The sequence below is a fragment of the Pristiophorus japonicus genome, chromosome 7 (assembly GCF_044704955.1).
Source record: "Pristiophorus japonicus isolate sPriJap1 chromosome 7, sPriJap1.hap1, whole genome shotgun sequence".
Lineage (NCBI taxonomy): Eukaryota > Metazoa > Chordata > Chondrichthyes > Pristiophoridae > Pristiophorus > Pristiophorus japonicus.
In genome coordinates this window covers 40,381,371-40,409,291 of record NC_091983.1, presented here as the reverse complement: position 1 = coordinate 40,409,291, position 27,921 = coordinate 40,381,371, and the positions used below count along the sequence as shown (strand labels likewise).

General features: G+C 44.9%; 1 protein-coding gene across 2 annotated transcripts in view; it reads left to right on the top strand.

Moving 5' to 3' along the window:
• Positions 1–22,063: 22,063 nt before the first annotated feature.
• The window catches only part of LOC139266752 (glutathione S-transferase alpha-4-like), a 43,487-nt gene continuing 37,629 nt past the window's right edge, over positions 22,064–27,921 (top strand). For both annotated transcript variants that reach the window (XM_070884347.1, XM_070884348.1), the window contains exons 1-2: positions 22,064–22,134; positions 23,325–23,422. In XM_070884347.1, the coding sequence (XP_070740448.1) occupies positions 23,339–23,422 (84 nt within the window). In that variant the 5' untranslated portion in view covers positions 22,064–22,134; positions 23,325–23,338. The remainder of the gene's footprint in view (positions 22,135–23,324; positions 23,423–27,921) is intronic.

Below are 27,921 nucleotides of genomic sequence, written 5' to 3'. Positions count from 1 at the left end.
CTGAGGTTATGAAAGTCCCTATATAAATACAAGTTCTTTCTTGCAACTATTTTAATGTAACAATTCCAGCAAAATCCATGGCGAACAGAGTTTGATAGCTCTGTTGCAGAATTCACTCAGCTACATGAGTGAACTAGCGGGTTAATTTTCCCCAGCACAAGCCTACCACACCTTTCTCTGAAAGCATATTACAAAGACCGTAAAATTTCACTCCTTTTTCTGGGACTGGACACAGGTAGAAATTGGCCTCCGCCCGAAACAGGGCTTGTTGTGTATCTGTAAAGCATGCACTCCCATGTTCCGCCACCAGGGAGCACATCCCCTGAAGTCCCAAGGGATCCCAGCATCCCTTGGAAGCACTGTATATAAGCCGGCCCCTAAAGCCTGTTCCTCACTCTGGAGTGTCTTAATAAAGACTGAGGTCACTGTTACTTTAACCTCCCTGTGTGCAGTCTCATCTGTGTTACAGCCTCATGAAGAATCTTTTGGCTCCAGTGAAATCCACAGATAAGTTGTATGAGGAGCTGTGTTCATTGGTTCGGGAGCATCTTAACCCCAGGGAGAGCGTGCTGATGGCGAGGTATCGGTTCTACACGTGCCAGCGATCTGAAGGTCAGGAAGTGGCGAGCTACGTCGCCAAGCTAAGGCAACTTGCAGGACAATGTGAGTTTGATGGCTACCTGGAGCAAATGCTCAGAGACTTTTTGTACTGGGCATTGGCCACGAGACCATCCTACAAAAACCTTTTACTGTAGAGACACCGACCCTCAGCAAGGCCATTGTGATAGCACAGGCGTTTATGTCCACCAGTGATAACACCAAACAAATCTCTCAGCACACAAGTGCTAGCAATGTTCATAAATTAACTGGAACTGGGTTTGCGAGCAGAAATGTACAGGGCAGAACCCATGAGTCTGCAACTGCCAGCAGGCCTCAGGTGACCCAGATGACTCCGAATCCACAACAAAGGATGAATGCAAGGCAATTCACACCTTGTTGGCATTGTGGAAGCTTCCATTCAGCCTATTCATGCTGCTTCAAAGGGTATTTTTGCAAGAGCAGTGGAACAATGGGGCACCTCCAACGAGCTTGCAGACGAGCTGCTAGCTCTGCAAAACCTGCTAACCACGTGGCAGAGGAAGATCAGTCCATGGTGGATCAAAGCAATTTCAAGCCTGAGAGAGAGGAGGCAGATGCTGAAGTACACAGGGTGCACACATTTTCAACGAAATGTCTGCATATAATGCTAAATGTAAAATTGAATGGCTTACCATTCATGGAACTGGACACTGGCGCTAGCCAATCCATCATGAGTAAAAAGATGTTTGAGAGACTGTGGTGCAACAAGACATTCAGACCAGCCCTGAGCCCCATCCACACGAAACTGAGCACGTACACCAAAGAGCTTATCACTGTCCTGGGTAGCGCCATGGTCAAGGTCACCTACGAGGGCATGTTGCACGAACTGCCACTCTGGATTGTCCCGAGCAATGGCCCCCACACTGCTTGGAAGGAGCTGGCTGGGCAAAATCCGCTGGAACTGGGATGACATCTGAGCGCTATCGCATGTCGATGAGGCCTCATGTACCCAGGTTCTGAACAAATTTCCTTCCCTTTTTGAGCCAGGCATTGGAAACATTTCCGGGGTGAAGGTGCGGATCCACTTGGTCCCAGAGGCACAACCTATCCACCACAAGGCACGAGCGGTACATCACATGATGAGGGAGAGAGTGGAAATCGAGCTGGACAGGCTGCAATGCGAGGGCATCATCTCCCCAGTGGAATTCAGTGAGTGTGCCAGCCCGATTGTTCCAGTACTCAAAAGTGATGGCACGGTCAGGATTTGCGGCGATTATAAAGTAACTATTAATCGTTTCTCGCTACAGGACCAATACCCGTTACTTAAGGCAGACGACCTATTTGCGACGCTGGCAGGAGCTGGAGGAGTCTTCGAAGGGCCTCACTTGCATCAACACGCACAAGGGACTGTTCATCTACAACAGATGCCCGTTCGGAATTCAGTCGGCTGCAGCGATCTTCCAGAGAAACATGGAGAGCCTATTCAAGTCGGTACCCCGCACAGTGGTTTTTCGGGACGACATATTGGTCACAGGTCGGGACACCGTCGAGCACCTACAAAACCTGGAGGAGGTCCTCCAGTGACTGGATCACGTAGGGCTGCGGCTGAAGAGCTCGAAATGCATCTTCATGGCAACAGAAGTGGAGTTTTTGGGGAGAAAGATTGCGGCGGATGACATTCGGCCCACAGACACCAAGACAGAGGCTATCAAAAACGCGCCCAGGCCACAGAATGTCACGGAGCTGCGGTCGTTCCTGGGGCTCCTCAACTATTTTGGTAACTTCCTACCGGGGTTAAGCACCCTCTTAGAGCCCCTACATATGTTATTGCGTAAAGATGAGAACTGGGTATGGGGGAAAAAAACCAAGTAATTGTTTTTGAGAAAGCCAGAAACATTTTATGCTCCAACAAGCTGCTTGTATTGTATAACCCGTGTAAAAGACTTGTGCTAGCATGTGACACATCGTCGTACGGAGTCGGGTGTGTATAACAACAAGCTAACGTTGTGGGGAAGTTGCAACCTGTCGCCTATGTCTCCAGGAGCTTGCCTAAGGCCGAGAGGGCCTACAGCATGATTGAGAAAGAGGCATTAGCGTGTGTGTTCGGGGTAAAGAAAATGCATCAGTACCTGTTTGGCCTCAAATTTGAGCGCGAGGCGGACACGCGTCACACCATCTCTCCCCTTCAGTTACAGGGGAGGACTGCTGTGAGCTCTGCATTCTTTTAAGTTAGGTCCACTGGGCCACCATAGAAACATAGAAACATAGAAAATAGGTGCAGGAGTAGGCCATTCAGCCCTTCTAGCCTGCACCGCCATTCAATGAGTTCATGGCTGAACATGCAACTTCAGTACCCCCTTCCTGCTTTCTCGCCATACCCCTTGATCCCCCGAGTAGTAAGGACTACATCTAACTCCCTTTTGAATATATTTAGTGAATTGGCCTCAACTACTTTCTGTGGTAGAGAATTCCACAGGTTCACCACTCTCTGGGTGAAGAAGTTTCTCCTCATCTCGGTCCTAAATGGCTTACCCCTTATCCTTAGACTGTGGCCCCTGGTTCTGGACTTCCCCAACATTGGGAACATTCTTCCTGCATCTAACCTGTCTAAACCCGTCAGAATTTTAAACGTTTCTATGAGGTCCCCTCTCATTCTTCTGAACTCCAGTGAATACAAGCCCAGTTGATCCAGTCTTTCTTGATAGGTCAGTCCCACCATCCCGGGAATCAGTCTGGTGAATCTTCGCTGCACTCCCTCAATAGCAAGAATGTCCTTCCTCAAGTTAGGAGACCAAAACTGTACACAATACTCCAGGTGTGGCCTCACCAAGGCCCTGTACAACTGTAGCAACACCTCCCTGTCCCTGTACTCAAATCCCCTCGCTATGAAGGCCAATATGCCATTTGCTTTCTTAACTGCCTGCTGTACCTGCATGCCAACCTTCAATGACTGATGTACCATGACACCCAGGTCTCGTTGCACCTCCCCTTTTCCTAATCTGTTACTATTCAGATAATAGTCTGTCTCTCTGTTTTTACCACCAAAATGGATAACCTCACATTTATCCACATTATACTTCATCTGCCATGCATTTGCCCACTCACCTAACCTATCCAAGTCACTCTGCAGCCTCATAGCATCCTCCTCGCAGCTCACACTGTCACCCAACTTAGTGTTATCCGCAAATTTGGAGATACTACATTTAATCCCCTCGTCTAAATCATTAATGTACAATGTAAACAGCTGGGGCCCCAGCACAGAACCCTGCGGTACCCCACTAGTCACTGCCTGCCATTCTGAAAAGTCCCCATTTACTCCTACTCTTTTCTTCCTGTCTGACAACCAGTTCTCAATCCACGTCAGCACACTACCCCCAATCCCATGTGCTTTAACTTTGCACATTAATCTCTTGTGTGGGACCTTGTCGAAAGCCTTCTGAAAGTCCAAATATACCACATCAACTGGTTCTCCTTTGTCCACTTTACTGGAAACATCCTCAAAAAATTCCAGAAGATTCCAGGAGGGGGTGTCAGGCTATATGTTGGCAGCCCAGCCGAACCCCGGGGGGTGGGGGGAGGCATAATTGTCGGGCCGACCTGGCAGTCAACCGACAAAAAAAATTAACATGGCGGCCGCGGCAGTGCACCCTCCCTTTTCAGGGAGGCCTGGCCGCCAGGCTATAGAGTGTATACCGACAGCAAAAACTGTCAGGTGCACCGACCTGTAGTGGGTCCGCACCGCGGGGCAATTTTGGAAAGGGACAATTTCCCGAGGGGCAATTTCATGAGTGGGTCCCTGCCAGTCGGAAAGGGGTCAGTGCGTGCATGCTGCGGCGGGAAAACGGGCAGAGTGGCCACGGACACCGCTCCAAACCTAAGGTAGGCCAATTTACAAAATGGTGGCCCTTCCGTGGAGAGTCAGCGGCCATTCCACGCCGCCTTATGGCTGCTGCTTTCAGGCAGCAAGGTGCCTTATCGGGAGAGGCAATTTCGGCCCCAGGGTGTAGAGCAAAAAAAGAAAAGGGTTAGTATATAAACTGGACAGAGGTCTGGAGGAGCGCACTTCATTCTGGTTTGTTCCAGCTACACCTCATAGCAGGACCATTGAGAGAAGGAAGACCTTGACTGATTACTGAAAAAGACTGCATTTTAGCTGATGTAATGTCCTGGAATAGATAGTACATTGGTACTTTATGTCACTTTTGTAATTGTTTGATCTGCCATTGGGCATTCGAAGTATGGCGGAAATATCTACAGATAGAATCGTAGAATGGTTACAGCACAGTAAGAGGCCATTCTGACCATCAAGTCTGTGCCGGCTCTCTACAAGGGCACTGCAGCTCGTCTCACTCCCCAGCCCTTACCCAATGATTCTCAAAAAACAATTCCTTCAGGTATTTATCTAATTCCCTTTTGAAAGCCACGATTGAATCTGCCTCTGCCATCCTTTCAGGCAGTGCATTCTAGATCGTAACCACTTGCTACGTAAAAATGTTTTTCCTCATGTCGCTTTTGGATCTGCTAATCTGTGTCCTCTAGACTTCGACCCTTCCGCCAATGGGAACAGTTTCTCTCTATCTACTCTGTCTGGACCCCTCATGACTTTGAGATGCTATAAATGATCTTCATGACTGACTTCTATTTGCCAAGATTATTACACACGAGATTTAGAGACATAGCAATAATCTGTACATTACTGTAATCAACTTCTTGTATAGCTTGCAAGGCATTAGCATTGTTGTTGCCGATGATCTTCACAACTGTGAAGGGAAGATGAAGCTGATATCCAAGCAGCCCATATAGGGTTGTGAATCTTTGGAATTCTCTACCCCTGGATGCTTAGTCGTTGGCTATACTGAAGGCTGAGATCAATAGATTTTTGGACTCAAGGGGAGCTAAGGGATAATGGGGATAAGGTGGGAAGGTGGAGTTGAGGTCGAAGATCAGCCATGATCTTAATGAATGGCGGAGCAGGTTCAAAAGGTCATATGACCTACTCCTGCTCCTTATGTTCTTATCATACCAGCGATTCTCCTGTACTGTTGCTTGTGGCGAGTCAGAGGATATATAGTTTTCTAATGACAGGAGCATGATACCATGTAACACACACGCTATTATTATGCATTATTGGACCTCCTGTGGAGCTCATATTTAGTTGGATGTTCAGCTGTTTTATAATGACAGCAGCCTTATGATGTAATGCACAATGTTGTATTTTGTATCGAACATGGAGCTGTCAGGAACCTAGTCTGTTCCCATCAGACTTAAAGGTTTAGTTGCTATAATTAGATACATCCTGAAGTCAATTAAAGGGTAATTGCTGTTGGTGAAGGAAGTTTGTAGATTGGCAGTTGCTTGCGAATTTTTAGCTCGAAAAGAGTAGCAGGAAATGTATTGGCTTCCTTTTTCTCCGTTTAAATACTTTTTTAAAAGTATGGCAGTGTCATCGGTCTCTTCTTTGAGAGCACATTGTCAAAGCAAAAAGCCTACTGTAGTATTGAGGGAGTGCTGCATCCTTCAAAGTTTATTGATGAAATGAGGTGCTGTCTACCTTCTCTGGCCATTCAGGTCAAAGTTGCAGATCCCATGGAAATACCTGATGCCTTGGCCAACATTCCTTCATTAATCAATACCACCATAGTAAATAGATGAACTGGTCATTCATCTCACTGCTGTTTGAGTGGGCTGGTGCAGAATGGCTGCCATGTTTTCCTCACAACAGACGTTTCTGGATGTCGGAGATCTCACTCTATTTGCATACCATGTTCGTGATGCATTGCAATCCTTATTCCACTTTGATAGGACCACATAATTTCCCTCTATATCCACTGTCATCAGGCAGGGGGACAATATGAGTTACTGCTTCAAAATAGAAGAGCTCATAATTTATAGCAAGTAAGACAAAGAATACGTGTCATCTCTTGATTCTTGTGATGGTTTTGGCTTCCTTTACATCATTATCTTGGTAAACAACTTGATGCCAAGTACCATAAATGGACCACATCCCTTGCATCTTTTTATTCTTTGCCCCTACAGAGTGCATGGACCCAAGTATTAACCACCCATACTTTGCAATCAGTCAGACAACACACATTGGCCTGGACTTTGCGGAGTGGGTAATGAAGGCAAATTACCAGCGTTCGCTGTCATTACTCTTCAGAAACTGACCCCAATTTCAGGATTTAGCACATGTGCATGTAAACGCGGAAATCATTGCTCTGACACTGGCTATGCTGTCAATGCCCCCTGCCCACTCGTCCCCACTCCATAGCTGGCAATCAGTGTAATTACTGAAATCAATGAAACTGATCACAATTTGCCCTTTTCTGCGCTAATATCACTGTTAAATATCCCGTTAGATGTTAAGCCTTGTTGCAATAGGTATAACTGGGGTTCTAACAGCATATTGACTGGTAAACAAATGTTCTGACCCTGAAAATCTATTTTTTATATTTGTGGAGAGTCAAATTTCTTCATTACCATAAAAATTACAATGTTTTTAAAACTTCTACTTTATCCCCATGTGAAAGTCCCGGTGTTTGTTTCGCGCTCTCTAACAATTTTTAAGTCCGGATAAAAGCTGGTTTCCTGTCTGTGAGAATTCTTCGATGTGATTGGCTGCTTAGACAGCTTGTTCATATCACTGCAGCATCGCCAGAGGGATCCCCGTGTCAGAGTGCTGCAATCAACTGAACGTCGAAAATGACAACCATCTCGCCACAGAAATTGCGAGATCTCTGTGGGCAGTTTTCTTCAAGGCCGGCGGCGAACGCCTTCGCTTCACTGCTGACCGCAAATTATGGGCCCAATAAAATAAAATTCCACAAACTTGCACTTTACAGCCAATAAAGTAAAACACAATTCTAATGCCTTGTGACAGTTGTGTAATTGGATTCTGTGCTGATAGAGTCGATGGCGATAATATTATTGAAATGGGTGAATAATTACTGCATATTGGAAGTACCGACTGCACTCTGCTCGGCTAACATATTTATAATGGACATTAAGGGCTGATCATATTCTGGCCTGCCAGGAAATGTTTTCTTAAGCTAGACTGCTCCATTAATGGTTGCTGCAATTGAATTGAAAGTTATGGGTATTTGATTCAGTGCTCCCCTTACCTTGAACTTGAGGAAAGAGGAAGCATGAATGTTGGGGGGATCTGACTGTACCACAGTCCTGAGACCATCCAGCAGCTGCCTCCACCACATCTGGTGCTGGTCTGAAGCACCTTCTGCTCTATCAATTGTCATTTGCGTAGGGAGGGAGAGTGCATGGGCCAGATGTGAGATTGCCCAAAGAGGCAGCAGGTTTGGCACAGGCCAGACCTTCAAGATCATCACACATGGCAATTTTCTCTGCCAATTATCACAGGGAGAATACTTTGGTCAGAGCAGGTCTCCCGTCGTCCTGGTTAACCCTTGCCACTGGATAAAGGTCTAGTTCTGTCAAGCCCGTGTGGTGGCTGATGTGCGACGGTTACCACACGCTCAAAAAATCCACGCACAGGCATCTTCCACCCTTTCAACTGGAGTTCAGGACCGGAACATCGGGTCCTTCATTGAAACATCTGTGAACTCATATGGAAGTAAGTCATCCTCGTTCGAGGGACCGCCTATGAATAATTTGATCAAACAACTTCTTTGTATCAGACTCAAGCTTCACCCTGATTTATGTATATTCATTGGGATCCATACTGAATAGAGTAGTTTGTTGATGCCATAGTTCTGATAAATGTTACGTACCATTCCACCACAATTGTACAATCAATTCCAACAGATTATTTCTAACCACACATTACATATTGTTTTACAACTTCCTTTTTTCAGATAATCACTTACAGGCCTTGAAATTATACTGTGACAACAATAGTGTAGGAACACAGAAATACAACTCTATAAAATGTTCTGGTCCACTTTTTTTAAGGGAGGCAAATTAATGCCTTTGTTAAAATAGTGGACAAAAGATGTTTGTACAAATACGTTAAGCATTCATACAATAATAGCCGCACAGCAGCATTTTGGTAAAAGTGCACTCAAAGGGCTGGGTTTTAGTTTTTCTCCGTTTTTGGGCGTAAACGTAAGCCATACGTGAAAATTACCGCCCAATTAATATTACCGATTAATTGTCTAACTTTTGGCACTTGGAGTCTGTCCAGGGGCGCAGTGTAAAGAGTGGAGTTGCATTATTATTCAGGGCTCAAAAACAGGAACTGCGGCTACTTTTGTGCGGGGATGGGAGCGCTGCAAGAGAGGCCTTGGGAGGGGGGAGGAAAGTGTTTTACCTGGCGGTCTTCTAGGTGAGGCGTACGGGTCGGGTGAGTGTCAAAACTCGGACGGTAATACAATCCGAGTCATTACACCCCGGCGCAGCTCTCCCTGACGGTAATTCCAAATGCCACCGCAAAACCCGAGCCCAGGATCGTAACCGGGCGAGAAACGACTAAGCGCCCGGTTTTTCACCACGGATGGTCAAAACACGGTGAAAACCCGGTTGCAAACCACCCGAATATCCAGACCAATTTCTTTTTGAGATTTCAGGCTTGTTTCCTCAGAGCCAGTATGATTTTTTTTTAGTAACTGCAAAGCCGCTAAATCAAGGCTCAGTTCCAGATAATCTAGTAACACCATGCTAAACACATACATCAAGAATTGGATTCACTTCTGATTTTAGATTCAAATTTAGCTTTGAAAGAGAAATAGAAAGAGTTGCATTTATATGGTGCCTTTCATGATGTCCCAAAGCACTTTGCAGCTAATGATCCAGTTTTGAAGTACTGTTGTAATGTACGAAACACAGATGCCTCCATTAAATTTGCAGTTAGCATTTAAAGTAAAATAACTTTCTTGTGGCTATTTGTGAAATGAATAAGGGCATTCATAATTATGGTAGGGAAATTAATCCCTGGCCCAAGACCGCCCGAAGTGGAGGAAGAGTATCCGGGAGGGCGTTGAGCAACTCGAGTCGCGCCGCTGAGAGCAGGCAGCGGAAGGAGCATGCGACAAACCAGACTCCACCACCCACCCTTTCATTCAACCATTGTCTGCCCCCCCCACTGTGATAGAGACTGTAATTCCCACATTGAACTGTACAGTCACCTGAGAACTCACTTAGAGTGGAAGCAAGTCTTCCTCGATTTCAAGGGACTGCCTATGATGATGATGAGGGAAACTCACAGCAGGGTATTAAGAAATGCAGCACTGGTAAGTTCTGTGACTGTGCAGTGTTTGTAAAGGAACAGGTTCCCTGAAGTGAAATGGTACTGGTTAGGGAACATTCGGGTGTCTGAGGAACTCTTGAGTTTTTGTTTCATCTGGGATCCATGCCAATTACAGGAAAGACTCATCGAAAACTGTCTGTGACTGCAGTTCAAACATGCAGTTGATTTTTGTATGTGTGTGTGCTTTCAGTCTCTGTGAAAACAGTTTCCCAACAGAATTATAGAATGACAATATTTTGAAAGAAATAAAATGAAAGCTGATTTTTATTTTGACAGATTAGTTACACTCAGATTAGGCCAGAATCGTACTTTCTTGATATGTAGGAATATTCTCATGTGCCCTAAAATACATGATTTGCCCAGTACTTTACAGAACTAAAAGCAAATTGTTTTCATATATAAAAGAAAAAATTTTGAATTTTCTGTTTCTGTGGGCACCATAGCATTTCAAAGCGACTTAAATCCTTTATTGTGCAAATTAGCTTTTTAGATTTCCCATAACTCCTTTTGCGATTAATTATTGAACATTTTTGATAGATTAAGAAAAAGATTAGCTATTGATTCATTCTAACAGTGTAAAATGCATGGCATTTCTACTAATACTGTATACCTTATCATGTCCACTGATACTGTACCTTATCATGTCATTTTTTTGAAAATACAATCAAAATTACATTGAATGCATTACTGCATTAACGATTACAAGTGTATTTTATTTCAGATAAGACACAGCAAATAAAGATGCAGAACAATAAGATTTTTTTTCAAATGTTTGTCATGTTATTTCAGGTCTCATCAGTTTTAACCACCTCATGCGTATCCAGTATTAAGCATTGTTAAGAGTTAGTTTAGACATATTCTTTGCCGTGAAGGTGAATCCATTTAGGGCTGTCAACATCAAAAGTTGTTACAGGCTTATTAGTAGGTGTCAGCCTTGGTTCAGCACCCCAACACTTGAGTCAGAAGGTTACGGGTTCCAGTCGCATTCCAAAGAGTTGAGCATATAACCCAGGCTGACACTTCAGTGCAATGCTGAGAGAGTACTGCACCATTGGAGGCAATGTTCCCTTTAAGCTGAGCGGTCGCACAGCACTCTGAAGCTCCCATGCAGCCGGCTCACCAGCTTTTAAATGGGAAAAACCATGCATGCTCGGGATTTCGAATGGGCCATGCAGCCCCTTAAAGGGGCAGCACACCCAGAAAAAATTAAAGGGAACATTGGTTGGAGGTACCGTCTTTCGGACGAGATGTTAAACTGACACTGTCTGCACTCTCAGGTGGATGTAAAAGATCCCATGGTACTATTTTGAAGAAGAACAGGGCAGTTCTCCCAGAGTCCTGGTCACTATTTATCCCTCAAGCAACATCAAAAAAACAGATTATCTGATCATTTATCTTATTGCTGTTTGTAAGAATTTGCTGTGTACAAATTGGCTGGTGAGTTTCCCTACATTACAACAGTGACTACACTTCATGTGTTTGGGTTGGGATTGAATTTGTACATGCTAGTAATCTTTAAAGGGATATAACTACTTAAAAACTGTTCGACCACACCTGGAGTACTGTGAGCAGTTCTGGCACCATTGGAGGGAGTGCAACGTAGATGTACTAGAATAATACCTGGACTCCAAGGGTTAAATTATGAGGAGAGATTACACAAACTAGGTTGTCTTCCCTGGAATTTAGAAGATTATGGGGTCATTTGATCGAAGTTTTCAAGATATTATCAAGATATTAAGGGGAACAGATAGGGGAGATAGAGAGAAACTATTTACGCTGGTTGGGGAATCTAGGACGAGGAGTCATAGACTAAAAATTAGAGCCAGGCCTTTCAGGAGTGAAATTAGGAAACACTTCTACACATAAAGGTTGGTAGAAGTTTGAACTCTCTTTCACAAACGTCAGTTTATTGCAAGGTCAATTGTTAATTTTAAATCTGAGATTGATAGATTTCTGTTTAGCAAAGTTATTGAGGGATATGAGGCAAAAGCGGGTATATAGAGTTAGGTCGCAGATCAGCCATGTTCTCATTGAATGACGAAACAGGCTTGAGGGGCTAACTGGCCTCCTCCTGTTCCTATATTCGTATGTTTTTAAAAGGCCTTCAGCTAGAAAAATTGTTAGTTTGTCAAACTGCACGAAAAGTTGAGTGACACAACACATGACCCCTGATTGACAGCTGCTGAATTGGGCATTCTGCTGCACAAAATGAAAGTGAGGAGCATTACCCTATTTGTGACTCCAAGTCAACTTCTGAGAGAACAACAGTGCATCATGTCAGGCAGAAGATTGGATTTTGACCCAGCAATGATGAAGGAACAGCAATATATTTCCAAACCGGGATAGTGTGTGACTTCGAGGGGAACTTGGAGGTGATGGTGTTCCCATGCGCCTGCTGCCCTTGTCCTTCTAGGTGGTAGAGGTCACAGGTTTGGGAGATGTTGTCGAAGAAGCCTTGGCGAGTTGCCATAGTGCATCTTGTAGATGGTACACACTGCAGCCACGGTGCACCAGTGGTGGAGGGAGTGAATATTTGAGGTGGTAAATGCAGTGCCAAACAAGCGAGCTGCTTTGGCCTGGGTGGTGTTGAGCTTCTTGTGCACTCATCCAGGCAAGTGGAGAGTATTCCATCACACTCCTGACTTCTGCCATGTAGATGGTGGAAAGGCTTTGGGGAGTCATTTGCTACAGAATACCCAGCTTCTGACCTGCTCTTATAGCCACAGTATTTATGTGGTTGGTCCAGTTAGGTCTCTGGTCAATGGTGACCCCCAAGTTGTTGATGACAGGGGATTTGATGATGGTAATGCAATTCAATGTCAAGGATAGCTGGTTCGACACTCTGTTGTTGGAGATAGTCATTGCCTGGCATTTGTGTAGTGCAAATGTAACTTGCCACTTATCTGCCCAAGCCTGGATGTTGGCCAGCACCTGCTACATGTGGACACGGACTGCTACAATATCTGAGGAGTTGCGAATGGAACTGAACACTGTGCAATCATCAGTTAACATCCTCACTTCTGACATGATGAAGAGAAGGACATTGATGAAATAGCTGAAGATGGTTGGGCCTAGGCCACTGCCCCGAGGAACTCCTGCAGCGATGTCCAGGGGCTGAGATGATTGGCCTCCAACAATAACAACCATTTTCCTTTGTGCTAGATATAACTCCAGCCAGTGAAGAGAGTTCCCCTTGATCCCCATTCAATTTTACTAGGGCGCCTTGGTGCCACACTCGGTCAAGTGCTGCCTTGATATCAAGGGCAGTCATTCTCACATTTCTAGCATTCAGCTCTTCTGTCTATGTTTGGACCAAGGCTGTCATGAGATCTGGAGCCAAGTAATCCTGGCAGAACCCAAACTGGGCATTGGTTAGCAGGCTATCAACAAAACCTTCCATCACTTTGCTGATTATTAAGAGTAGGCTGATGCTCAGTAATTGGTCAGATTGGATTTGTCCTGCCTTTTGTGGATGGGACATACCTAAGCAATTTCCTACTTTGTTGGGTAGATGCCAGTGTTGCAGCTGTACTGGAGCAGCTTGGCTAGAGGCACAGCTAGTTCTGGAGCATAAGTTTTGACCACTACAGCCAGGATGTTGTTGGGGCCCATAGCCTTTGCTGTATCCAGTGCACTCAGCCGTTTCTAAGTAACACATGGAGTGAATCAAATTGGCTGAAGGTTGGCATCTGTGATGGTGAGGACCTCAGGAGCAGGCTGACATGGATCATTCACTCGGCACTTCTGGCTGAAGATGGTTGCGAATGCTTCAGCCTTATTTTTGAGCTCAATTGCTAGGCTCTGCCATCATTGAACTTGAGGATATTCATGGAGCCTCCTCCTCCCATTAGTTATTTAATTGTCCACTACCATTCATGACTGGATGTGGCAGGACTGCAGAGCTTTGATCTGATCCATTGATTGTGTGATCACTTAGTTCTGTCTATAGCATGCTGCTTCCACTGTTTAGCATGCATGTAGTCCTGTGTTGCAGCTTCCCCATGTTGGCACCTCATTTTTAGGTATGTCTGGTGCTGCTCCTGGCATGCTCTTCTACACTCCTCATTGAACCAGGGTTGGTCCCCAGGCTTGATGGTGATGGTAGAGTGAGGGATATGCCAGGCCATGAGGTTACAGATTGTGGTGGAATACAATTCTGCTGCAGCTAACGGCGCACAGCATCTAGTGGATGCCCAGTTTTGAGCTGCTAGATCTGTTCTGAATCTATCCCATTTAGCACAGTGGTAGTGCCACACAACACGATGGAGAGTGTCCTCAGTGTGAAGATGGGACTTTGTCTTCACAGGACTGGTGTGATCACTCCTACGAATACTGTCATAGATAGATGCATCTGCAACAGGTAGATTGGTGATGATGAGGTCAAGTGGGTTTCCCCTCGTGTCGGTTCTCTCACCATCCGACACAGACTCAGTCTAGCAGCTATGTCCTTTAGGGCTCAGCCTTGGTGCTACCGAGACACCCTTGGTGGTGAACATTGAAGTCCCCACCCAGAGTACATTTTGTGCCCTTGCTACTCTCAGTACTTCTTCCAAGTGGTCTTCAACATGGAGGAGTATTGATTCATCAGCTGAGTCCATGATCAGATCAGCCATGATCTTATTAAATGGCAGAGCAGGCTCGAGAGGCCAAATGGCCTACTCCTGCTTCTTATTCTTATGTTCTTATGTTTTACAGATGAACCACATTTAAAATCACACACATCAAGAGACAGAATGGTCATTTCAGTGCTTAAAGACAGGTGATGGTCAGATATATTAACACAAGGCTATGGGAGACCGGTGAAATTCAGTTAGACATTTGAGACAGAACCTGTGAATAGCTGAAGCACAGGGGATTTGGTGGGTAAAAATGGAAGCAGGATCCAGTGGCCCAGGAACCAGAGCGAAAAGAAGTGGAGGCCGTGGGCTGCACTGTCTTCAATAGAAAGATAAAATGCTCTTCCTTGAAACAATGTAGAGACCAAATTAGAGATCAGATCGGGATGGCAATTGTGACAAATGTCAAGTATCTCAGTGCAGCACACGGACAGAACACTGATGTTTGCTAAAGTACTTACCAAATCTGCATTTGTTCTCCCCTCTGCGAGCTATGAATACAGAATGTGCTAGTTTAGAGGAAGAAGATGTGAATCTCTGTCTCACCCAGAGCACTGAACAGTACTGTAGGAGGAGAGGAATTGAAAGAACATGTAAAGATAGGAAATAAGAGCAGAAGTAGACCATTCGGCCCCTCGAGCCTGCTCCGTCAATCAATAAGATCATGGCTGATCTTTGACCTCAACTCCATTTTCCTGCTTGATCCCCATATCCCTTGATTCCTTTAATATCCAAAAATCTAATGATATCGGTCTTAAATATACTCAACAACTGAGCCTCCACAGCCCTCCGAGTTAAAGAATTCCAAAGATTCACCACCCTCTGAGTGAAGAAGTTTCTCCTCATCTTGGTCCTAAATGGCCAATCCCTTATTCTGAGACAGTGGCCCCTGGTTATAGGCTCCCCAGCCAGGGGAAACATCCTCCCTGCATCTACCCTGCCAAGCCCTGTAAGAATTTTGTATGTTTCAATGAGGTCACCTCTCATTCTTCTAAACTCTAGAGAATGTAGGCCTAATCTATTCAATCTCTCATAGGACAATCCTCCCATCCCAGTAACAGTCTGGTGAACCTTTGTTGCACTCTTTCTATGGCAAGTATATCTTTCCTTAGGTAAGGAGACCAAAACTGTACACAATGCTCCAGGTGTGATCTCGCCAGGCCCTATAATTGCAGTAAGATGTCTTTACTCTTATACTCAAATCCTCTTGTAATAAAGGCCATCATACCATTTGCTTTCCTAATTGCTTACTGTACCTGTTGTTTATGCATTCCTGTTTACTGTGTGATGTCTGTAACACAGTTATGCCACATTGAATGTACCCTTATACTGTACACACCCTACCGGTACACCAGAGGGTGCTGCTGCTGGAGACCTAGGGGTTGCCTGCACATGGCAGGTAACCCAGCATAAAAGGGAACTCACAGCTTGTTGTCGTCACTCAGGAGCTGCAAATAAAGGACTACAGGTCTGCACAGTTTAAGTATCATACCCTGCCTCGTGGAATCATTACTAAAGGTGCCTACATATACTACAACTGGCGACGGGAATACGAGGTCACGAACTGCACGCTCAACATGTCCAACCTCAGCAAATTTCAGCAATTTACAGAGGGGGAAGATTGGGATGCTTTTGTGGAAAGATTGAAACACTTCTTTATAGCCAACGACCTGGACGGGGACACACCGGCCACACTACCGAACAAACGCAGGGCCATCCTGCTTAGCAATTGTGGGCCCACCATCTACAGTCTTGTCAGGGGCTTACTAGCCCCAGAGAAGACAACCACCAAGAGCTATGAGCAACTTGTAACAATCATACAGGAACAACTTAAACCAAAAGAAAGCATCCTCACAGCCAGGCACCAGTTCTACACTTACTGGCGACCTGAGGGCCAAGAAATTGCCAAGTATGCTGCACACTTAAGAAGACTAGCTGCACCGTGTGATTTTAGCGACCACCTTAATGAAGCACTAAGGGACATGTTTGTCATCGGAATCGGCCACGAAGGCCTCCTACACAAATTGCTCTCGGCTGACATCACGGTCACCCTGCAGTAAGCAATTCAAGTGAGCCAGGCCTACATGGTTTCGGCCAGCGACTCCAGGCGAATACTGACCCAGGACTCTAAACCGGCGAGCGCAGTGCACCGCATGGATACTTCTAATGCAGAAATGCTGCCCCGAGTCCCGCAACCCTGAGTCCGCCACATGGGGCAAACCGGCTAGCCCCGTGCTGGCGCTGTGGAGGAAACCACAGGGCCCACCAGTGCCGCTACAACGACTATGCATGCAAAGGCTGCAAAGAGAAAGGACAACTTTCAGAGAATGTGCAGAAAAGGCTGTACTCACGTGTCTCTGATGAGTTGGCTGATCGCCGGGGCTCCGACACAGATAAAGATGAAGCTGCTCAAACCCTGGAAGGAGAGTATGGAATTTTTACCTGCTCCACCGGAAGTTCTCCGTGGATGATGGAAATGGACATCGATAGGGTCCCAGTCTCCATGGAGATCGACACCGACGCGAGCCAGTCTGTGATGAGCCAAATGACCTTTGAAAAAATTTGGATGAATCCTGCCACTCAACCAAAACTGTCTCCTGTCCAGGCAAAGCTGCTCACCTATACCAAAGGTAAAATCCAAATCGTTGGCGGTGTAGACTTCCAGGTCTCCCAGGGCGGCGTGTTGAACAAACTCCCCCTGTGGATTGTAGCCAGTGACTGTTCCACGCTGCTGGGCAGGAATTGGATGAACCAGGTCCACATCAGGCGAAGTGGCCCTGTGGAAGAAAAGACCACCACAGCCTACCTGCAGCAAGACCAGAAAATGGCTGCGGCACCACAAGCAGCAGAACCTGTAATCAAAATGGCCTCCGCCATGCCACTAGTGAACATGGAGGAGCATCATGTGACATCGAGCGGCTAATCAGATTTGAAGGCTCCCTTAAAGGAGACCAAAAAAATGTAAAGGGGAAGTTTCAACTATTTGAGCACACGGACTTTAACGCTAAAGATGCAATTAAAGGGTGCAAATATGAAAATGTATGCAATGTAACCATGAATTGTGATGCTGGTTTAACTAATGTGACTAATGAGATGAATGCAGGTGTCAGTAAGGTTAAGAACAAGTTTATTATGCTGAATAATAATGATAAGGAATGTGAAATGCCTAATGTAACCATGTCTGTTGAAACCAGGACACCCAAAAGTGATGCAAATGCTATGTGTGATCAGAGCCAAGGTGTCATGTATACCGGTCGGACACTGCCAAAGGACATTGGGTCCTACAGGGACCAAGCTGATGCCAATGGAATCCCCCTGTGGGAGACCCCCAGGTCCAGCAGGCTACCTGACCATGTAGCCTGGACCTTTGGAACGAATGTGATGCCCCTTGCAGGACACACACACAGGCAGTGGGAGCAGACCCACTACAGGGACAGTGGTCAATGGGTAGCCCAGCCACCACCAATGGCAACCTGCAGCAGACCAGCCCTACAGCCCCTGGCCACCAGGGCCAACACCAGTAGCATGAGGCCAATACCCTGCAGCTTCCCTGGCAAACCCTGGGATGACCTGACCCTCATCCCAATTGGTGGACAAGGAGCCCACCCAGTCTTGTGGCCCTGCCCACCACCCACAACTATCCACACCACCCACTGCTGCCGTGGCTACTTCCCCGAGCGATCCCACAACAGTGACACCCACTTGGTCTGTGTGTGAGGGAGGGGAAACGTACGAGGCCAGCCTCAAGCACAGGGGTCACACCTGGCAACCACACAACCCTCACCACAACCTCCCATAGTCCACCATTGATCACCTCCCCTGGTCATGACAATAAGGATACGAAAAATGCTCAGGGGGAGTATTGTTGTGTATGCATGCCTGTTTACTGTGTGATGTCTGTAACACTGTAGGGTGTGTACAATATAAGGGTACATTCAATGTGGCATAACAGTGTTACAGACATCACACAGTAGGTAACCCAGTATAAAAGGGAACTCACAGCTTGTTGTCGTCACTCAGGAGCTGCAAATAAAGGACTACAGGTCTGCACAGTTTAAGTATCATACCCTGCCTCACAGAGTCATTACTGAAGGTGCCTACATACACCACAGTACCTGTATGTTAACTTTTAGTGATTTGTGTACAAAGACACCCAGGTCCCTCTGAACACCAACATTTCCCAATCCCTCACCATTTAAAAAATACTCTGCCTTTCTATTTGTCCTACCAAATGAATAACTTCACATTTCTCCACATTATATTCCATTTGCCATGTTCTTGCCTGCTCACTTAGAATGTCGAAATCCCCTTGAAGCTTCTTTGTATCCTCCTCACAACTTACATTCCCAGGTATTACATCTTCTGTGCTTTCATAGGAATACACTACGGAAGGAGAGTAGATGCTAGGGGTGATGGTAGAATGAATTAAGTATACCTGCGCAAAGTGTTAGGGTAGAGATTAACTATCTTAACTTTTGGTCGTATGCTCACCAGAGATCCCGGACTCGAGGTCTCCTCTTCTTGTAGAATGGAGAGCGTTCGTAGGAGTCACATGGGCCTGGACACCCAATCACGGTAAAGTATTTTCTCATTCATAGTAATAGGAGTTTCGGAAGTCTGAAACTCCTATTACTATGAATGAGAAACACCCCCAAACACGACATAATTTTTTTTAAAACACCTCACATAAATACATTATAGAAATTAAAGTTGATAGAAATGTTTTTGAAAAAGAAAATATTTGCTGATTTTTTAAAATAACTTGGTTTAAAATAAAATTACCTGAGTGGGCAGGGTTTTTAACATAAATATGCATTCTTAAATGTTATTTTAATATGTTTTTGATATGTTTTAAAACTCTTACGCTGGTAAAAGTAGGCTATGCGCCTGTTTTTACCAGACGCTAGAGTTTTAAGAACATTCGCTGAGCCAGAGATGGGCAAATAGCTGAATCTCTGCTGTGGAAATGTCCTTCTCCCCAAGATGCGTGTGATCTGTCAACCCAGAAACTTGACAGATTGGAACAGCCGGTTTTCGCCGCATGCAGATTGCACACCGAAAACCGGCTTCTGCGATGCCTTCCCGGGTCCGTACACACTCCGTACAGACTCGGGGAGGCCGGAATTTCAGGGTCAGTTCCCCAATCAGTACTTCCTGAACAAGCTGTTTTTTATCAAAAAAGAAATTGTTACAGCTAGAATATAAATTGGATCATTTTGTTGCAAGTTAGTGAGTTGAAGGAGAACCCAAGCAATGCAGAAAATTAGAGACAATGGTTTCTTTGAATCATGTTCCTGCACCATGACTGCATGAATTATTCCTCGGGTAGGTCTGGTCAGAAGTTACGTTGCTGTTCACCTTATTAATGCAATAAACAGGGGGAGGACAGAGAGAGATGCAAACTACAAGAGGAAGTGAATGGAATGGTACAACATATCATGTCAGCGGAAGCAATGGACAGAAGTGGTAAAGAAAGTGTGCAAGTAGCTAAGGAAGTCAGTGGCCTGAGGGACTAAGTTCCAGCAAAGCTCAGATCAAGGTTCAAGAACAATCTTAACTTTCTTTTAATCTCTTCAACCACTGGTCTGAGGGTTGGCTTCAGTCTTATCATTTAATAGAGAGATTTAGGGGTCCAAGGAATCACTAAAAGCTAGTGGACAGATACAAAAGATAACTTAAAACGTTAATGGTATGTTGACCTTTATCTCAAGAGGGCTGGAATAAAAAGGGGTGTGTACAGTTATATTAGTTTCCATTTAGAGTACTGCGATCAGATCTGGGTTCCACACCTCAGCAAGGCCTTGGAGGGGTGCAGCTCAGATTCACCAGAATGATGCTGGGGCTAAAAGGATTAAATTATGAGGACAGGTTGCATCGACTAGGCTGTTATAGGCAGTCTCCATTATGGGTTTGGGTGTGGGAATTTAGAGTACGAAACGTTGAGAGAGAATGCGTGCAAAGCCACGGCTCAGTGGTTGCAATCACTCTCACCTCTGAGTCACAAGGTCTGGGTTCAAGTCATGCTCCAGAAACTTGAGCCCCATAACCCAGGCCAACACTCCCAGTGCCAATACTGAGAGAGCGCTGCATTGTCAGAGGGCCAGTACTGAGGGAGCGCTGCACTGTCAGTGGGCCAGTACTGATGGAATGTTGCACTGTCGGAGGGCCAGTACTGATGGAGTGCTGCACTGTTGGTGGGCCAGTGCTGAGAGAGCATTGCACTGTCGGAAGGCCAGTACTGAGAAAGTGCTGCACTGTCGGGGGTGGGGGGGTCAATACTGAGGGAGTGTTGCACTGTCAGAGAAGAGCAGGGGAGTTATCCCCAGTGTCCTGGCCAATATTTATCCCTCAATCAACATAACTAATAAAGGATTATCTGGTCATTATCATATTGCTGTTTGTAAGAGACTGCTGTGTGCAAATTGACTGCCGAATCTCCTACTACATTACAATAGTGACTACATTTGAAGCATATTTCATTGGCTGTAAAGTGGTTGTGAAAAGCACTATATAAATGCAAGTGTTTCTTTCTTTTCATAGAATCATAGAATGCTTATAGCACGGAAGAAGGCCATTTGGCCCGTCGAGCCCGTGCCAACTCTCAGCTAGTCCCACTCCACCACCTTTTCCCTGTAACCCTGCAATTTTTTTCCTTCAGTTACTTATCCAACTCCCTTTTGATAGATAAAATTGAGTCTGCCTTCACCACCCTTTCAGGCAGTGCATTCCAGATCTTAACCACTCGCTGTTTAAAAAAGTTTTTTCTTACGTCGCCTTTGGTTCTTTTGCCAATCACCTTAAATCTGTGTCCTCTGGTTCTCGACCCTTCTGCCAATGGGACAGTTTCCCTCTATCTACTCTGTCCAGCCCCCTGTTATATTTTCTTGAATGATCGAACTGAAGTGAACTGCTGTTCATGCCGGCCAACAAGTTTAAGATGATTACATTATTTAATAAGGTAGATAAAAGACTTGCATTTATATCACAACCAAGTGCTTCACAACCAATGAAATACTTTTGGAGTGTAGGCACTGGAACTGTAATGTGGGGAACTCGGCAGACAACTTACGCACAGCAAGTTGACACCAATGCGATAGAAACTACTTTCCAGAACAGGGTCTTAAAAGTCACATGGTTTTGTAACGTTTTAATATATTGTAAAAGAAAAATGCATTAAAACATGAAAAGAATGGCAGACTGCCACGTGCAGTGCCTTACTTGGATGTGTCTGAAGTCTTGGAGCTTGACTTCCCTACGTGATCCTACAAATGGTCTTGGAGGTTTAGTCTAGCAGGGGAGTAGCTACGTCATATACCCTAGACCGGCGGAGCGGTCCTCTTCTAGGGGGTCATCCTCTGCGACCGAGCGCTGAGCTTCGGGAGGGACGCACATGGAGCTGTGAGGGAAGGGGGACACCCGCCTAGCCAGCCAGATCAGCCGAATCTACCCTAGCGATCAATGGGGTGACAGATGTCGCAGCCAGATCGCCCTCACACCCGAAAAGAGAACAGTGCACCGTGCGGTATATATACCACGACATGCTGCCACGCTTTCTGGTGGTGGTGAGTCGAGCTGACTAATTCCCATCAGCCTTTGAGCCTATGCAAATCTGCGGCGGCTGCGATTGGTCGAACCGGCCCACTGCAACTGTAACGAGTTTACAGAGCTCAGGATTTGTGTCGAAGTTGTTAGTGGAGAAGGTTCTGAGTCTTGGACCTGGTGAGTGCTGCAGCGAGAAATAGCATTTCAGATCCGGGTTAAAATATTTTTTTGCTGCTTAATGGGACGCGTCGTTTTAAATGCTTCGAGGCTGCACTTTTGCAAAAGTTGTGTTGTTTTTCAGTTTGACATCCTTTAATATTTATTGCTCTGCGAAAGTGTTAAGACTGAACTTTATGGATTTGCAGGGGTGATCGGACGGTCACAGTAAGAGACTGAATCCCCTCCAACTGGCACTTGTCGGCACTTCTAGTTGCTGTACTTCACAGATTCTGGGGAAATAGCGTCCCTGTAACCGGTGGCAACGCCCTGCATTTAAAGGGTTCCCAGTGGGTAGAGATGTACCCCTATCATTTGACATCCTCCAGTGCTCATGTGACGAATCAACCTCCCTATGGACTTTTTAACTCTTCAGCAGCGACCAGCCTTTCGATTAGGGCTGCTGTTTTTTGTCTTGTTGGCTCCAAATCAGCCCAACTTTCTCCCAGTGGTTTTTAGTGGTAAGAGGATTACCTGTCCCCTCAAATCAGAGTGGGAGTGAAGTACATCAAACGTAAAATGGCACTAAGTACACTTTTACAAGTGTCAGCCTAAACTGTTTTTTATTTCGAAATTATGTACGACCAGAAAATAATAATGTTTGAGTAGAAAAAATGCACATATATTGATAATGTCATGATATCAATTGTAATTGAAAGAATATTGTGTTTCTGGCAACATTTTACTACATTTTAACTCCATCACTGGATGATATTACCCATATTATCATCGACAGGCAGTAGCATAATTATTTTTTCCAGCTCGAGTGCATCTGCTTTTACTTTTTTTTAAGTGAGCTGAATTATTTTATCTTTCCTCAGTGAGAAAAAAGTAAGTAATAAATACATGGCTTAAGCTTCAGTAAATTGTACATCACACAGTGTGATGTCAAACCAAACTTCAGTCGCTGTGCTCACCCGAGAGTGTCTCGATTTGTCTGTTGGGAAAAGATGAGATCTTGCTACCAATTGCTGTGTAGTACCTTTGTGTATGTTGATGTTGGATTTAGCTGTGATAGTCTCAACAGTGAAACAATCTATCGACTCATTGTAGAACAGTGCCCCAATATAACCAGTTACTGCCTTGAGAAGAAAGGGGGGTGGGAAATTGCAGAACTGATGTCATGTTGCTTTTTTTTTCTTTCTTTCCAGAAAAGTATATCAATATGTCCAAGCCCAAGCTCTATTATTTCAATGGAAGAGGAAAAATGGAGTCGATTCGCTGGCTTTTGGCAGCTGCCGGCATTGAGGTTCTGTATAAGAAGAACTGACTGATTTGTTTTAATGCGTTGTATCAAAGTTAATTCCTGTACTTAAGAATACATGTACTGCACCATATTATACATTATATTATAAATAATACATACACCAGGCTAGAAATGTGCATGAAATTACCGGCTCATGACCTCCAAGACCTAAGAAGTTATAAGTGAGTATGGGACTGGATACACTTGGGTTAGAGTAACTACAGCAATGGTTTTAAAACACTGTCTGTGTAGAATCCTTTGCAAATATTGGCATTCCCATGAACTTCCCTTCCAAAAATGTTAGCTACCCAAAGGAAAGCAATATTATTGTACAAAGCATTTTTATCAGTATATACAGCATAGAAACATAGAAAACATAGAAGGCGGGTGCAAGAGTAGGCCATTCGGCCCTTTGAGCCTGCACTACCATTCAATAAGATCATGGCTGATCATTCCCTCAGTACCCCTTTCCTGCTTTCTCTCCATACCCCTTGATCCCTTTAGCTGTAAGGGTCATATCTAACTCCCTCTTGAGTACATCCAATGAACTGGCATCAACAACAACTCTGCGGTAGGGAATTCCACAGGTTAACAACTCTCCTGAGTGAAGAAGTTTCTCCTCATCTCAGTCCTAAATGGCCTACCCCTTATCCTAAGACTGTGTCCCCTGGTTCTGGACATCCCCATCATCGGGAACATTCATCCCGCATCTAACCTGTCCAGTCCCGTCAGAATCTTATATGTTTCTATGAGATCCCCTCTCATCCTTCTAAACTCCAATGTATAAAGGCCCAATTGATCCAGTCTCTCCTCATGTGTCAGTCCCGCCATCCCGGGAATCAGTCTGGTGAACCTTCGCTGCACTCCCTCAATAGCAAGAACGTCCTTCCTCAGATTAGGAGACCAAAACTCTCAATATTCCAGGTGAGGCCTCACCAAGGCCCTGTACAACTGCAGTAAGACCTCCCTGCTCCTATACTCCCATCCCCTAGCTATGAAGGCCAACATACCATTTGCCTTCTTCACCGCCTGTTGTACAATCATGCCAATTTTCAATGACTGATGAACCATGACACCCAAGTTTTGTTGCACCGCCCCCTTTCCTAATCTGCCGCCATTCAGATAATATTCTGCCTTCGTGTTTTTGCCCCCAAAGTGGATAACCTTACATTTATCCACATTATACTGCATCTGCCATGCATTTGCCCACTCATCTAACCTGTCCAAGTCACACTGCAGCCTCTTAGTGTCCTCATCACAGCTCACACCGCCACTCAGTTTAGTGTCATCTGCAAGCTTGGAGATATTACACTCAATTGGCTAACCGGTCTATAATTACCCGTTTTCTCTCTCCCTCCTTTTTTAAACAGTGGTGTTACATTAGCTACCCTCCAGTCCATAGGAACTGATCCAGAATCGATAGACTGTTGGAAAATGATCACCAATGCATCCACTATTTCTATGGCCACTTCTTTAAGTACTCTGGGGTGCAGACTATCAGGTCCTGGTGCTAACGTGCTAACACAGACAACCACCCTTTTCCCTCCTTCCCCCCCTTTCTACCCCCTGGCCCATGACCAAGGGACCCGAGTTTGAAAACATTTGCTCTAAAGTACAGTTTTTATTTGGTTACAACCAATGTTCCCCCTTTTTTTGGGGGTGTGCTGTCCTTTTGACAGGCTGCGTGGACCATTCACAATTTCACACATGCATGAAATCTCCCATAGAGAAGCCCATACGAGGCCTGCGTAGGGCCTCCAGTCGGCTGCATGGCCACGCTGCTGAGCAGGAACATTGGTCACAACTGACATTTAAGGAGCTGCATGTCTTCATTGGCATTGGTGGTAGAATTGCTAATAATACTCCTACCATTAATATTCCAGCAATTCCACTGTGAATTAACACTTAAAGGCATTTGCAGTAGTTATGGCACAATTATTAATCCTTCAGTATGGCTGTCATCATGCATGGCTCAGTGGGAGCTCCCTGGCATTTGAGTCAGGAAGGTTGTGGCTTCAAGTCGCACTCTAGAGCCCTGAGCACAAATTCTAGGCTGATACTGCAGTGCCGTATTGACGGAGGGATTCACTAGTGCCATATTTCAGATGCGATGTTAAACCGAGGCCCCATTTGTCAGGTAGATGTAAAATATCCCATGGCATGGCACTATATCGAAGAAGAGCAGGGGAGTCCTGGCCAATATTTATCCCTCAACCAACATCACAAACAGATTATCTGGTCATTATCACATAGCTGTTTATAGGATGTTAATGTGTGCAAATTGGCTGCTGTGTTTTCTACATTTCAACTTCATTAGCTGTAAAGTGCTTTGAGACATCCTGTGGTCATGAAAGGCATGATGTAAATGCAATTCTTTCTTTCTATTGACTATGTGGATTGCACTCATTGTTCATGACTGCTATGACATCTGTCACCTACAAGAAAAGACAGTGGAGAAAGAAGAGATAAGATAAGACCCTTATGAACTGTCTTACAAAAAGGGTAAATGTTCTGCCTGGTGTGGGGACCAAGCCATATGGTGAGGTTCTAAACTGAGTTATCTGATCTCTACTGGAGCAGCAGGAAAGCAGGCACTAGAGTTCGCCTCCAACTTCCTGGGCTACGGAGGAGCAAAATTAGATTGAAAGAAGAAGCTTATAATGCTGCGAAGAATATTAGTAAACTGAGGATTGGGAGAGTTTCAGAAACCAGCAAAGGGTGACCAAAAAATTGATTTAAAAAAAAAAGGGAAAACTAGCAAGAAGTACAAGAACAGATTGTAAGAGCTTCTACAAGTATGTAAAAATGAAGGGAGCAGCAAAAGTAAGGATAGGTCCCTTAGAGGCTGAGACAGAAGAAATTATGGGGAATAAGGAAATGGCAAAAACGTTACACAAATATTTTGACTCTTCACAAAAGAAGACATAGAAAGCAAACCAAAAATGGTGGGGAACCAAGGGTCTAATGAGGGTAAGGGATATAAGTAGAGAAAAAATACTAGAGAAACTAATGGGACTAAAGCCGACAAATCCCCTGGATCTGACGGCCTGCATCCTAGGTTCTAATATAGGTGGCTGCAGAGATAGTGGATGCTTTGGTTTTGATCTTCCAAAATTCCCTAGATTCTAGAACGGTCCCAGCAGATTGGAAGGTAGCAAATGTAACACTGGTATTCAAGAAAAAAGAAAGAAAACCAGGAACTACAGACCAGTTAGCTTGATATCAGTCATCGGGAAAATGCTGGAATCCATTGTTAAGGAAGTGGTATCAGGGCACTTAGAAAATCATAACATGATTAGGCAGAATCAACTTGATTTTATGAAATGGAAATTGTGATTGAAAAATGTAATGAAGTTTTTTGAGGATATAACTAGCAGGTTAGATAAAAGGGAACCAGTGTATATAGTATACAGGTATTTGATTTTAAAAGGCATTCGATAAGGTACCACATAAAAGGCTATTACACAAGATAAGGGCTCCTGGAGTTGGGGGTAATATAGTAGCATGGATAGAGGATTGGTTAACGGACAGAGTAGGAATAAACAGGTCTTTTTCAGATTGACAGGCTGTAACAAGTGGGGTGCCACAAGGATCAGTGCTATGGGCCTCTACAATCTATATTAATGACCTAGATGAAGGGACCGAGTGTAATGTATCCAAGTTTGCTGACAATACAAAGCAAGGTGGGATAGTAAACTATAAGGAGAACACAGAGTCTGCAAAAGGATATAGATAGACTAAGTGAGTGGGCAGTAAGGTGGCAGATGGAGTATAATGTGGGGAAACATGAGATTATTCACTTTGGTAGGAAGAATAGAAAAACCGACCATTTTTAAATGGTGAGAAACTTTTAAATGTTGGTGTTCAGAGAGATTTGGGTGTCCTCGTGCAAGAAACTCAGAAAGCTAGCATGCAATAAGGAAGGTAAATGGCATGTTGGTCTTCATTGCAAGAGGTTTGGAGTATAAGAGTAAGGAAATCTTGGTAGAATGGTACAGTGTCTTGGTAAGACCACACCTGGAGTAGTGTGCACAGTTTTGGTCTCCTTATCTAAGGAAGGATATACTTGCCTTGGAGGCGGTGCAACAGAGGTTCACTAGATTGATTCCTGGGATGAGAGGGCTGTTCTGGGATGAGAGGGCTGTCCTATGATGAGAGATTGTGTAGAATGGGCCTATACTCTCGAGTTTAGAAGAATGAGAGGTGATCTCATTGAAACATACAAGATTCTGTGAGGGATTGACAGGGTAGATGCTGAGAGGTTGTTTCCTCTGGCTAGAGTGTCTAGAACTAGGGGGCATAGTCTCAGGATAAGGGGTAGGCCATTTAAGACCGAGATGGGTAGAATTGTGCCACTCAGGGTTGTGAATCTTTGGTGGAATTCTCTGCCCCAGAGGGCTGTGAATGCTGAGTCTTTGAGTATATTCAAGGTTGAGATAGGTAGATTTTTGGACTCTAGGGGAATCAAGGGATATGGAGATCAGGCAGGAAAGTGGAGTGAG